This window comes from Salmo salar, chromosome 09 (assembly GCF_965601325.2).
Source record: "Salmo salar chromosome 09, fSalSal1, whole genome shotgun sequence".
NCBI lineage: Eukaryota > Metazoa > Chordata > Actinopteri > Salmoniformes > Salmonidae > Salmo > Salmo salar.
This window is the reverse complement of record NC_138299.1, coordinates 104,845,564-104,860,095: the sequence shown is the minus strand read 5'-3', so window position 1 is coordinate 104,860,095 and position 14,532 is coordinate 104,845,564. Positions and strand designations below refer to the sequence as shown.

The 14,532-nt window shown below is 43.6% G+C and overlaps 1 protein-coding gene across 1 annotated transcript in view; it reads left to right on the top strand.

The window, feature by feature from the left end:
• LOC106560686 (netrin receptor UNC5A) overlaps positions 1 to 14,532 on the top strand; it is a 246,842-nt gene that overhangs the window by 114,326 nt on the left and 117,984 nt on the right. Inside the window, 1 exon segment of the mRNA XM_082956110.1 lies at positions 6,878 to 7,046. Within this exon segment, the coding sequence (XP_082812236.1) occupies positions 6,878 to 7,046 (169 nt within the window).

Sequence of the window (14,532 nt, the reverse complement as noted above, 5' to 3'; positions counted from 1 at the left end):
GTATATAAATATGAACTTGATAGAACTAAAAATGCATGCATTGTCTAACATAATGTCCTAGGAGTGTCATCTGATGGAGATTGTAAAAGGTTAGTGTATCATTTTAGCTGGTTTTATGGTTTTGGTGACCCTGTCTTTGACTTGACAAAACATTACACACAACTCTTGTAAATGTACTGTCCTAACATACTCTAAATTTATGCTTTCGCCGTAAAACCTTTTTGAAATCGTAAAACGTGGTTAGATTAAGGAGATGTTTATCTTTCAAATGGTGTAACATAGTTGTATTTTTGAAAAATTTGAATTTTGACATTTATTTGGATTCAAATTTGCCGCTCTTGAAATGCACCTGCTGTTGATGGAGTGCACCACAGGTGGCACGCTAGCGTCCCACCTAGCCCCAAGAGGTTAACAAACTATAGTTTTGGCAAGTCAGTTAGGACATCTGCTTCGTGCGTGACACAAGCAATTTCCAAACGCCTGAAGGTACCACGTTAATCTGTACAAACAATAGTACGCAAGTATAAACACCAAGGGACCACGCAGCCGTCATACCGCTCAGAAAGGAGACGCGTTCTGTCTCCTAGAGATGAACGTACTTTGGTGCGAAAAGTGCAAATCAATCCCAGAACAACAGCTAAGGACCTTGTGAAGATGCTGGAGGAAATAGGTACAAAAGTATCTATATCCACAGTAAAAACGAGTCCTATATCGACATAACCTGAAAGGCAGCTCAGCAAGGAAGAAGCCACTGCTCCAGAACCGCCATAAAAAAAAAGCCAGACTATGGTTTGCAACTGCACATGGGGACAAAGATCGTGCTTTTTGGAGAAATGTCCTCTGGTCTGATGAAACAAAAATAGAACTGTTTGGCCATAATGACCATCGCTATGTTTGGAGGAAAAAAGGGGCGGCTTGCAAGCTGAAGAACAGCATCCCAACCATGAAGCATGGGGGTGGCAGCATCTTGTTGTGGGGGTGGTTTGCTGCAGGAGGGACTGGTGCACTTCACAAAATAGATGACATCATGAGGCAGGAAAATGGTGTGGATATATTGCAACATCTCAAGACATCAGTCAGGAAGTTGAGGCTTGGTTGCAAATTGTCACATCCTGACCATAGAAAGATGTTATTTTCTATGGTAGAGTATGTCAGGGTGTGACAGTTTTTTTTTGTAGGTTTTCTATTTCTATGTTTAGGTTCTAGTTTTGTATTTCTATGTTGGGGTTTTGTTTGGGATGATCTCCAATTAGAGGCAGCTGGTCCTCGTTGTCTCTAATTGGAGATCATACTTAAGTAGGGGTTTTTCACCTGGGTTTTGTGGGTGATTAATTTTGAGTTGTTTATGTGTTCATCTCTGCGTCACGTTTTTTTTACATTTTTTTATTTCAGTGTATTTATATATTGCATAGTTTCACAGTATAAATAAATATGTGGAACGACACACACGCTGCACTTTGGTCTGCTCATTCCTACGACAGCCGTGACACAAATGGGTCTTCCAAATGGACATTGACCCCAAGCGTACTTCCAAAGTTGTGGCAAAATGGCTTAAGGACAAGAAAGTCAAGGTATTGGAGTGGCCATCACAAAGCCCTGACCTCAATCGTATAGAAATTGTGGGCAGAACTGAAAAAGCATGTGAGAGCAAGGAGGCCTACAAACCTGACTCAGTTACACCAGCTCTGTCAGGAGGAATGGGCCAAAATTCACCCAACTTATTTTAGGAAGCTTGTGGAAGGCTACTCAAAACGTTTGACCCAAGTTACGCAATTTAATGGCAATGCTACCAAATACTAATTGAGTGTATGTAAACTTCTGACCCACTGGGAATGTGATGAAAGAAATAAAAGCTGAAATAAATAATTCTCTCTACTATTATTCTGACATTTAACATTCTTCAAATAAAGTGGGGATCCCAACTGACCTAAAACAGGGAATTTTTACTAGGATTAAATGTCAGGAATTGTGAAAAACTGAGTTTAAATGTATTTGGCTAAGTTGTGTGTAATCTTCTGACTTCAACTGTACATATACATACAGTATATGGATGAGGCAAGGTGCAATAGATGGTATAAAATACAGTATAAATCAAATCAAAATATACATGTGATATGAGGACCCCTTCGAGTGTCACGGTTGTCATTGGGAAAGGAGGACCAAAATGCAGCAGGTATGTGGTTGCTCATCTTGAACTTTTATTAGACTCAAAATGAACACCAAAATAACGAAACGAACTCACGATCAACGAACAGTCTTCTCAGGCTCACACACGCTAGACAAGAAACAATCTCCCACAAAACCTACACCAAACAATTACCCATATATAGGACTCTCAATCAGAGGCAACGAGGAAGCACCTGCCTCCAATTGAGAGTCCCAAACCCCCATTAACCTAACATAGAAATACACTCACTAGACTAAACATAGAAATACATAAACCTAGAACATAAACCAAAACCCGGAAATAATAAATCAAACGCCCTTCTACAAAAACACCACCCCAAACCACATAAAACAAATACCCTCTGCCACGTCCTGACCAAACTACCATAACAATTAACCCTTATACTGGTCAGGACGTGACATCGAGATACAATCCCGCTAATGGGATTGGTTGGACAACAACCAGTGAGATAGCACGGCGCGATATTCAAAACAAAATTATCTCAAAATTAAAATTCAAGTATTATACGGCATTTTAAAGATACTCTACTCGTTAATCCAATCACATTGTCCGATTTCAAGCACGATAGCCATCACAAAACCAGATATACAGCTAAAATTAAGCACTAACCTTTGACAATCTTCATCAGATGACACTCCTAGGACATCATGTTAGACAACAATGCATTTTTTGTTCGATCCAGTTTATATTTATATCCAAAAACCCAATTTTTACATTGGCGTGTGACGTTCAGAAAATGTTTTCTCCCCATAACTCCCTGTGAATAGGCACATTTAATTTACAGAAGAACTCATAAAAGTTGATAGAATTTATAACAATTATTTAAAGAATTAGAGATAATCTACTCCTTTATGCAACCACTTTGTCAGATTTCAAAATAACGTTACTGAAAAAGCACATTGTTCAATATTCTGAGTACAGAACTTAGCCTTCAATGCTAAGCTATACAGTTAGCCAACAACCACGGCGTCAACAAATCTCTAACAATTTGTTCGAAATATTTACTTACCTTTGCTGATCTTCGGCGGAATGCACTCGGATGGGCACCCACTTCCACAAGAAATGTTCATTTGTTCTGCAAAGTCCATAATTTATGTCCAAATGCGTCCGTTTTGTTGACCCATCCAGAACACTTTACAATGCCATGTGGCGTGGACGCAAATCCATAGACGAAATGTTCAAAGTTCCATTGCCGTTTGTAGAAACACGTCAAACGATGTTTACAATCAATCCTTTAGGGTATTTTTTAACGTAAAATTGCGATAATTTTACAACCAATACGTGTTCATCCCAGAAGAAAAATAAAAAAACAACAAAGTCACGTGCATCTCCTCAGACTGGCCAGTGACTGACTGAGCCATAATTTTCTGCCCGGTAACAGATGACGGTTGAAACCAGTTCCTAAAGATTGTTGACAGCCAATGGAAGAGTTAGGAGATGCAACATAAATCCTATGTCACTGTAGTTTTTCAAGGGATTCAAAACAAAACTACATTTCTAATTTCTCCCACTTCCTGATTCAATTTTTCTCAGGTTTTTTGCCTGCCATATGAGTTATGTTATACTCACAGACACCATTCAAACCGTTTTAGAAACTTCAGAGTGTGTTCTATCCAAATCTACTAATAATATGCAGATTCTATTTTCTGGGCCAGAATAGTAACCTGTTTAAATTGGGTACGTTTTTCATCCGGCCGTGAAAATACTGCCCCCTAGCCCCAACAGGTTATTAATGTAAGATATGTAAACATTATTAAAGTGGCATTATTTAAAGTGGCATTGTTTAAAGTGACTAGTGATCCATTTATTAAAGTGGCCAGTGCTTGGGTCTCAATGTAGGCAGCAGCCTCTCTGAGTTAGTGATTGCTGTTTAGCAGTCTGATGGCCTTGAGATAGAAGCTATTTTTCAGTCTCTCGATCCCAGCTTTAATGCACCTGTACTGACCTCGCCTTCTGGATGGTAGCGGGGTGAACAGGCAGTGGCTCGGGTGGTTATTGTCCTTGATGATCTTTTTGGCCTGTCCAGGAGCCAATTGCACAGGGCGAGGTTGAGACCCAGGGCCTCCAGCTTGATGATGAGCTTGGAGGGTACTATGTTGTTGAATACTGAGCTGTAGTCAATGAACAGCATTCTTACATAGGTATTCCTCTTGTCCAGATGGGTTAGGGCAGTGTACAGTGTGATGGCAATTTTTTTAGTCAGTGGACCTATTGGGGCGGTAAGCAAACTGAAGTGGGTCTAGGGTGGCCGGTAAGGTGGGGGTGATATGATCCTTGACTAGTCTCTCAAAGCACTTCATGATGACAGAAGTGAGTGCTACGGGGCGATAGTCATTTAGTTCAGTTACCTTTGCCTTCTTCAGTACAGGAACTATGGTGGCAATCTTGAAGCATGTGGGGACAGCAGACTGGGATAGGGAGAGATTACCTAGCGATTGAATATGTCTGTAAGCATGCCAGCTGGTCTGCGCATGCTCTGAGGGCGCGTCTAGGGATGTCGTCTGGGCTGGCAGCCTTGCGAGGGTTAACACGTTTAAATGTATAACTCACGTCGGCCACGGAGAAGGGGGGGGGGGGGGGCGCAGTTCTTGTTAGTGGGCCACAACGGTGGCACTGTATTATATTCAAAGCGGACAAAGAAGGTGTTTAGTTTGCCTGGAAGCATGACGTGGCTGGTTTTCTTTTTGTAGTCCGTGATTTCCTGTAGACCCTGCCACATACGTCTCATGTCTGAGCCGTTGAATTGCTACTCCACTTTGTCCCTGTACCGGCATTCCGCTTGCTTGATTGCCTTGCGGAGGGAATAACTACACTATTTATATTCAGCCTTATTCCCAGGCCTCTTTTCATGGCTAAATGCGGTGTTTCGCGCTTTCAGTTAGGGTTTCAGCACGGTTTCTGGTTAGGGTAGGTTTAAATAATCACAGTGAGTACAACATCTCCAATGCACTTTCTTATAAACTCACTCACCGAGTCAGCGTATTGGTCGATGTTGTTCTCTGAGGCTGACGGGAACATATCTCGGTTCATATGATCAAAACAATCTTGAAGTGTGGATTCCGATTGGTCAGACAAGCATTGAATGGTTCTAGTCACTGGTACATCCTGTTTGAGTTTCTGCCTATAGGAGGGTCCTATAAGACGGTAGGAGCGAGATTGCGTCATGGTCGGATTTGCCGAAGGGAGGGCGCAGGAGGGCTTTGTATGCATCGCGGAAATTAGAATAGCAGTGATCGAGTGTATTACCCCTGAGTGTACTACAATCAATATGCTAATAGAATAGAGGTAGCCTTGTTCTCAAATTTCCTTTGTTAAAATCCCCAGCTACAATAAATGCAGCCTCAGAATATATGGTTTCCAGTTTACATAGAGTCCAGTGAGGTTCCTTGAGGGCCGTCGTGGGGTCTGCTTGAGGGGGAATGTACACAGCTGTTTACGATAACTGATGAGAATTCTCTTGGGAGGTAATATGGCCAGCATTCGATTGTAAGGAATTCTAGGTCGGGTGAGCAGAAGGACTTGAGTTCCTGTGTGTTGTTATGGTTACACAATGAGTCATTAATCATGAAGCATACACCCCTGCCCTTCCTCTTCCCAGTGAGGTGTTTATCTCTTTCGGAGCGATGCATGGAGAAGCCCGGTGGCTGAACCGATTCCGACAACATATCCCGAGAGAGCCGTGTTTCCGTGAATTAGAGGATGTTACAATCTCTGATGTCTCTCTGGAACGCAACACTTTGCTCGAATTTCGTCTACCTTGTTGTCAAGAGACTGGACATTGGCGAGTAGTATACTCGGGAACGGTGTGCGATGTGCACGTCTACGGAGCCTGACCAGGAGGCCGTTAATTACCATAGAGTTTGACTGCAGCTTATTCTTCACACTGCATGGCCTTGTTAACAAGGATCATTGCAGCTCACAGCACCAGTACCAGTTAGCCAGCTCCACTGATGTAAAGGGTTCACTAGCTAGCTACTGCAGATTATCTAGATGGTAAAGTAGACCCACGTCAGATCATTAGTGACTCTAAACAACTCATGAATAAAGCCCTGCTGTCTTTCCTCCTCCACCTTGCTCCCTTAAATCTCTCTCCCACCCCAACATCTCTCCCCCAACCCTTATACACCCCCTCTCCCCTTTGGCACCTACCCTCATCTAACCCTTCCCCACTACCCTCTACCACCCTCTCCTCCCGTCTCCCCTCTGCCTCTACCCTCTACCACCCTCTCCTCCCGTCTCCCCTCTGCCCCTACCCTCTACCACCCTCTCCTCCCGTCTCCCCTCTGCCCCTACCCTCTACCACCCTCTCCTCCCGTCTCCCCTCTGCCCTGTACCCTCTACCACCCTCTCCTCCCGTCTCCCCTCTGCCCCTACCCTCTTCCACCCTCTCCTCCCGTCTCCCGTCTCCCCTCTGCCCTGTACCCTCTACCACCCTCTCCTCTCGTCTCCCCTCTGCCCCTACCCTCTACCACCCTCTCCTCCCGTCTCCCCTCTGCCCCTACCCTCTACCACCCTCTCCTCCCCTCTGCCCCTCTGCCCCTACCCTCTACCACTCCCTCCTCCCGTCTTCCCTCTGCCCCTACCCTCTACCACCCTCTCCTCCCGTCTCCCCTCTGCCCCTACCCTCACCTACCCCCTCCTCCCCTCTGCCTACTCCCCATAACCACTCCTCTCTCTCCACCCATGCAGGTTACCCTTGGTGGGCTGCCAGACCCTGCTGAGTCCCATAGTGAGCTGTGGTCCTCCGGGGGTGGTTCTGACGCGGCCCACCATTCTCAGCATGGACCATTGTTCTGACGCCTGTCCTGAGAACTGGGCCATCAGGCTGAAGAAACAGAACTACGAAGGCGTCTGGGAGGTGAGAACACACACACACACACACACACACACACACACACACACACACACACACACACACACACACCACACACACACACACACACACACACACACACACACACACGTATTCACACACACACACACACACACACACACACACACACACCGTATTCACACAAACCACACACACACACACATATTCACACGTGAGAGGAACAGCATTACAGCTAGATTACTTTATTTTTTTAGCCCTTTTTTTTGCAGGTTTTTGTTCCAGCCCAACTAACACAGCTGATTCAACTAACTAATTGAGCAAACCCAGAAGCTATGGGTTTTGAGGAAATAGAACGATCACAGGGAACTCCATAGGACGGCGCACAAATAGCCCAGCGCCGTCCGGGGTAGAGGATGGTTTGGGGGGGGCTAAGATAGGTTGGGCCTGGTTAGTACTGGGAATACCAAGTGCTGTAAGCAAAAAATAATAATAATAATAATAAAATATGTATTAAAAAAATATCAATCATGTGAAGTTATTCAAAAGGAATTCAATTCTCTCTTCAAATGTCTCCTTTGACATTTAAATTGCATATAACCTCAAGGTACTTCTAAAACGCTGTGCTTCTGACCCCCCTGACACCAATTACAAAGACCCCTCTATACAGTACTGGCCTCTGGGCAGTTCCCCTCTCTACTCTACCTGTAGACTACATTAGAAAGCAGCGCAGAGATCCAACCTCCCCTCACCTTCATATAAATTCTTCAATGTCTGTGTGTCGGCTCAGGAATACTGTATGTCAGAGTAGAGAGAGAGTAGAGAGAGAGTAGAGAGAGTAGAGAGAGAGAGTGAGAGTGTGAGAGAGAGTGAGAGTGAGAGTGAGAGAGAGAGAGAGAGAGAGAGAGAGAGAGAGAGAGAGAATGCGTCAAATCAAGTATACTTTAAATGCCCGGATATCGTAGTCATTGAGGCCTTTGACAACAGCTGATCGTTAGATATGGGGGGTGTGCTGCTGAAATCAACCAATAGCAGGAAACAACGCCATCAAGCATGACGCTTTCTCCGTATGTGAATTTTCTAAAAATCTAGTATGGTTTCAAATGCCAGGATGTTGCACTCATCTCACCTCTTCATCTAGTAGAATTAGATGTACATACTTAACCACAATGCATTTGGAAGAGGTGGGCTGAGAGTGATTAGGCCCCTTCAAGTAGCCATACCGTACAACTCAACAAGGCAACTTCATTTGGAACGAATAGCGAAGCTTCTGCTGTGGTGATCAAATGTAGGCTAAGTGTTTTTTGGTTTTTTTATGATCACAAGTATTTAATCGTAGGCTACATCTTTGAAATAAGTATTACATTTTTTGGGGGGGGTGCGAGGAATTTCTGTTTGTAGTTCTCGTGTCCTTCGTCAGAGCTTTGAAACTAAATCCCCCCCAAAAAACATATTTTGATTTGTGAATGCGTTGGTTATTGATCAGGCCTTTTGAACATATGGATTGGTTTAGTTCTGTAGACTAGGCTACCTATTGAATTATTTAATTTATGGATCAAGCCTTAGCAGTCATTCTGATCTCGTTCTCAATGATCAGTGCTTTAGTTTATTATGTTACGGTCTAGCGGTTCTGAATATGTGATGCTGCTGACTGTCCACGTTGTTTTGCAATATAATTTTGATTTGAACATTTTAACAGTTTTAGTGTGGGTACTAGGCTACACAGTCGGTTGAAATTGAACCAAATGATCAGTTTCTGTCTTCAGTCCTTTTTAAATAGGATAGATGGGCTATGTGGGCTACGGTATAGGTCTAATGTTATAGTCTGTCTATAACCAGCCTGAGTAGGTCTATAACCAGCCTGAGTAGGTCTATAACTCCATTAGGTTGAATGTTATAGTCTGTCTATAACCAGCCTGAGTAGGTCTATATCTCCATTAGGTCCAATGTGATAATCTGTCTATAACCAACCTGAGTAGGTCTATAACCAGCCTGAGTAGGTCTATATCTCTATTAGGTTGAATGTGACATTCTGTCTATAACCAGCCTGAGTAGGTCTATAACCAGCCCGAGTAGGTCTATAACCAGCCTGAGTTGGTCTATAACTCCATTAGGTTGAATGTGGTAGTCTGTCTATAACCAGCCTGAGTAGGTCTATAACCAGCCTGAGTAGGTCTATAGCTCCATTAGGTTGAATGTGGTAGTCTGTCTATAACCAGCCTGAGTAGGTCTATAACCAGCCTGAGTAGGTCTATAACTCCATTAGGTTGAATGTGTTAGTCTGTCTATAACCAGCCTGAGGAGGCCTATAATTCCATTTGCACTTCGTTACAACACTGTATATACAGGCATGGCCAAAAGTTTTGAGAATGACACAAATATTAATTTTCACAAAGTCTGCTGCCTCAGTTTATATGATGGCAATTTGCATATACTCCAGAATGTTATGAAGAGTGATCATATGCATTACAATTAATTGCAAAGTCCCTCTTTGTTTGGGGCATCCGGAAAAAAGCTTGTCCGGAGAAGACAAGGTGAGCACTACCATCAGTCCTGTGTCATGCCAACAGTAAAGCATCCTGAACCATTCATGTGTGGGGTTGCTTCTCAGCCAAGGGAGTGGGCTCAATCACAATTTTGCCTAAGAACACAGCCATGAATAAAGAATGGTACCAACACATCCTCCGAGAGTGTAACGATTGTTGTACGTAGTAGACCAAGGCGCAGCGGGTTGAGTGCTCATTTTTACTTTTATTAGAGACACGTAACAAAAACAAGAAAACGAACAAACGACAAACAGTCTTGCAGGCTACACACAGCAATGCAAGAACATAGAACAAAACCCCAAAACCCCGACAACACAAAACAAACACACCCCTGCCACACCCAAACTACAATGATTAATAACCCCTTATACTGGTCAGGACGTGACAGTGAGCAACTTCCCCCAACCACCCAGGAACAGTTTGGTGACGAACAATGCCTTTTCCAGCATGATGGAGCACCTTGCCATAAGGCAAAAGTGATAACTAAGTGGCTCGGGGAACAAATATTTTGTGTCCATGGCCAGGAAACTCCCCAGACCTTAATCCCATTGAGAACGTGTGGTCAAACCTCAAGAGGTGGGTGGACAAACAAACCCAGAAATTCTGACAAACTCCAAGCATTGATTATGCAGAACTTAATTGACAGCATGCCAGGGCGGTTTGCAGAGGTCTTGAAAAAGAAGGGTCAACACTGCAAATATTGACTCTTTGCATCAACTTCATGTAATTGTCAATAAAAGCTTTTGACACTGATGAAATGCTTGTAATTATACTTCAGTATTCCATAGTAACATCAGAGAAAAATATGTAAAGACACTGAAGCAGCAAACTTTGTGAAAATTAATATTTGTGTCATTCTCAAAACTTTTGGCCACGACTGTATACACAATATGACATTTGTAATGTCTTTATTCTTTTGGAACTTCTGTGAGTGTAATGTTTACTGTTCATTTTTATTCTACTTCACCTGCTTTGGCATTTTTAACATATGTTTCCCATGCCAATAAAGCCCCTTGAATTGAGAGAGAGAAATACCTATTAAAATTTGTCTAACACTATTTGAGTGTGTCATTAAACCAATTGTACTTTATGGCAGCGAGGTATGCAAAACAGCACTTGCAAAACAAGATTTCACCAAATGGGACAAACACCCCATTGAAACCCTGCATGCAGAGTTCTGTCAGATCCTTCTAGATGTCCAGATGAAAACTACAAACAATGCATGCAGGGCAGAATTAGGCCAATATCCACTAGCTATAAAAACTAAAAAAATAGCAATTAAGTTTTGGAAACATCTAAAGTACAGTGACCCCCTCTCATATCATTACCAAGCCCTGCAATGCCAAGAGCTGAGCAAAGAAAAGAGTCCCCTCATCCAGCTGGTCCTGGGGCTGAGTTCACAAACCTGTTCTACTAACACACTGAAGCCTCAGGACCCTCATCCAGCTGGTCCTGGGGCTGAGTTCACAAACCTGTTCTACTAACACACTGAAGCCTCAGGACCCTCATCCAGCTGGTCCTGGGGCTGAGTTCACAAACCTGTTCTACTAACACACTGAAGCCTCAGGACCCTCATCCAGCTGGTCCTGGGGCTGAGTTCACAAACCTGTTCTACTAACACACTGAAGCCTCAGGACCCTCATCCAGCTGGTCCGGGGGGCTGAGTTCACAAACCTGTTCTACTAACACACTGAAGCCTCAGGACCAGAACATCCAATCAAGCAGAATAAACCAAATTACAACACAGTCAAAACAGAACTACATTACTTATTAGGAAGCACAAGCACAAAAGCAAAATGCAGTGCTATCTGTCCCTAAATCGACAGTACACTGTGGCTAACTATTTGACCATGGTTACTGATCAAAACCTTAGAAAAGCTTTGGCAATATCTACATAGTTACGTCATGTCAAGAAAGCAAATTGAATTGAACGAGAGAGAGACAGAGACAGAGGTGGAGAGAAGGAGAGAAGGAGAAGGAGATGAAATGATGAGTGGAGGAGACCTCTCTCCTCTCCTCTTCTCTTCTCTCCCGTCTCTCGTGTTATCTTCCCTTCCTCCTCTCGTCTCTTCTATTTTATGATCATCAGTCTTTTTCATTTTGCCTGGAGTGGAAATTGAGGTTTGGAGTTGTTCTCTCCCTCTGTTTGTAGGGGTTATTGGCCTGGGGTTGGCTGGGGCAGGGGATGGAGGTAGGTTTTTCTTTCCGGGTGGCTGCAGCGACCGTTCGGAATGTCAGGAGGGGAGGTAGAGAAGGTGTTGGGGCGTAGGTCTTCTTTCATGTTCAATATTGGGCATAAATGATTTACCCCTCTGTGTAGGTGGGTGGTGGGATGTCAGAGCGAAAGATTGGCCTGTCGAAGTCTGAGGTTAGAGCTGCACGTTTAATCATCAGCCCCTGGCTCAGATATAGCTCTCTGTCTCGCTCTGTCTCTCTGTCTCTCCATCTCTCTCTGTGTCTGTCTCTGTAAATTGAGGTTTGGAGTTCTCTCTCTCTCTCTCTCTCTCTCTCTCTCTCTCTCTCCTCTCTCTCTCTCTCTCTGTCTCGCTCTGTCTCGCTGTCTCTCCGTCTCTGTAAATTGAGGTTTGGAGTTGTTCTCTCTCTCTCTCTCTCTCTGTCTCTCTCTCTGTCTCGCTCTGTCTCTCTCTCGCTCTGCCTCTCTCTCTGTCTGTCTTTCTCTCTCTCTCTGTCTCTCTCTTTGTCTTCCTCTGTCTCTCTCTATCTCTGTCTCTCTCTGTCTCTCTCTCTATGTCTATCTCTGTCTCTCTCCCTGGGTAGTGTCCCTACTGGTATTCTATTCCCTATGTAGTCCACTACGTTTGACCAGAGCACGTCAAAAGTAGTTTCAACATCCATGTTGTACATCACTGTTGAACAGCCATCTACCAGGTGAAGCACACTAATTTACATAACACACACAAGATGTTACACACACACACACCTCATACACACACCTCATACACACACACCTACCTCATACACACACGCACACCTCATACACACACCTCATACACACCTCATACACACTACACACACACACCTCATACACACACCTCATACACACACCTCATACACACACCTCATACACACACACCTCATACACACAAACACTTCATACACACACACACCTCATACACACAAACACTTCATACACACACACACCTCATACACACACCTCATACACACAACTACCTCATACACACACCTCATACAGCCATGTCATAACACTATGTCCAGATGACACAGGACATACAGCCATGTCATAACACTATGTCCAGATGACACAGGACATACAGCCATGTCATAACACTATGTCCAGATGACACAGGACATACAGCCATGTCATAACACTATGTCCAGATGACACAGGACATACAGCCATGTCATAACACTATGTCCAGATGACACAGGACATACAGTCATGTTATAACACCATGTCCAGTTGACACAGGCATGAATAGCACACCATCCACCTAGCCTAACCAGCACGTGCTCTCACAATGCAATATTGTCAGCCATGCCATGTGCATACAGTGTAGAAAATAAAGCAACGCATATCAGCCATCACCTGGATGTGGTGACATCACCACGGCATTAAGAGGTACAGTCTATTACCTGGATGTGGTGACATCACCACGGCATTAAGAGGTACAGTCTATTACCTGGATGTGGTGACATCACCACGGCATTAAGAGGTACAGTCTATCACCTGGATGTGGTGACATCACCACGGCATTAAGAGGTACAGTCTATAACCTGGATGTGGTGACATCACCACAGCATTAAGAGGTACAGTCTATCACCTGGATGTGGTGACATCACCACAGCATTAAGAGGTACAGTCTATCACCTGGATGTGGTGACATCACCACGGCATTAAGAGGTACAGTCTATCACCTGGATGTGGTGACATCACCACGGCATTAAGAGGTACAGTCTATCACCTGGATGTGGTGACATCACCACAGCATTAACAGATACAGTCTATTACATCATAGAACTAGTGTATAACACATGAAAATAACAAAATACAACAGAAGATGAATTAATACTTAATACCCGTACTGATGATACATGATGACTAGAATGATGTGAACGTTACAATAGCATATGATATAATATAGCATATGACCGGTCACTAGAGCAATACTGTCAGAACAGAAGATGAACTGTCAGGGAGGACCACCTATGGGGAAATACATGACACATGAATAGATATGCTATTAAACAGCCCAACCCTACTGCTGCAGATACATGAATAGACATGCTATTAAACAGAGCCTAAACCTACTGCTGCAGATACATGAATAGACATGCTAATAAACAGCCTAAACCTACTGCTGCAGATACATGAATAGACATGCTATTAAACAGAGCCTAAACCTACCGCTGCAGATACATGAATAGACATGCTATTAAACAGAGCCTAAACCTACCGCTGCAGATACATGAATAGACATGCTAATAAACAGCCTAAACCTACTGCTGCAGATACATGAATAGACATGCTATTAAACAGCCTAAACCTACTGCTGCAGGTACATGAACAGACATGCTATTAAACAGCCTAAACCTACTGCTGCAGATACATGACTAGTCATGCTATTAAACAGCCTGCTATTAAACAGCCTAAACCTACTGCTGCAGATACATGAATAGATATGCTATTAAACAGCCTAAACCTACTGCTGCAGGTACATGAATAGACATGCTATTAAACAGAGCCTAAACCTACTGCTGCAGATACATGAACAGACATGCTATTAAACAGAGCCTAAACCTACCGCTGCAGATACATGAATAGACATGCTAATAAACAGCCTAAACCTACTGCTGCAGATACATGAATAGACATGCTATTAAACAGCCTAAACCTACTGCTGCAGGTACATGAACAGACATGCTATTAAACAGCCTAAACCTACTGCTGCAGATACATGACTAGTCATGCTATTAAACAGCCTGCT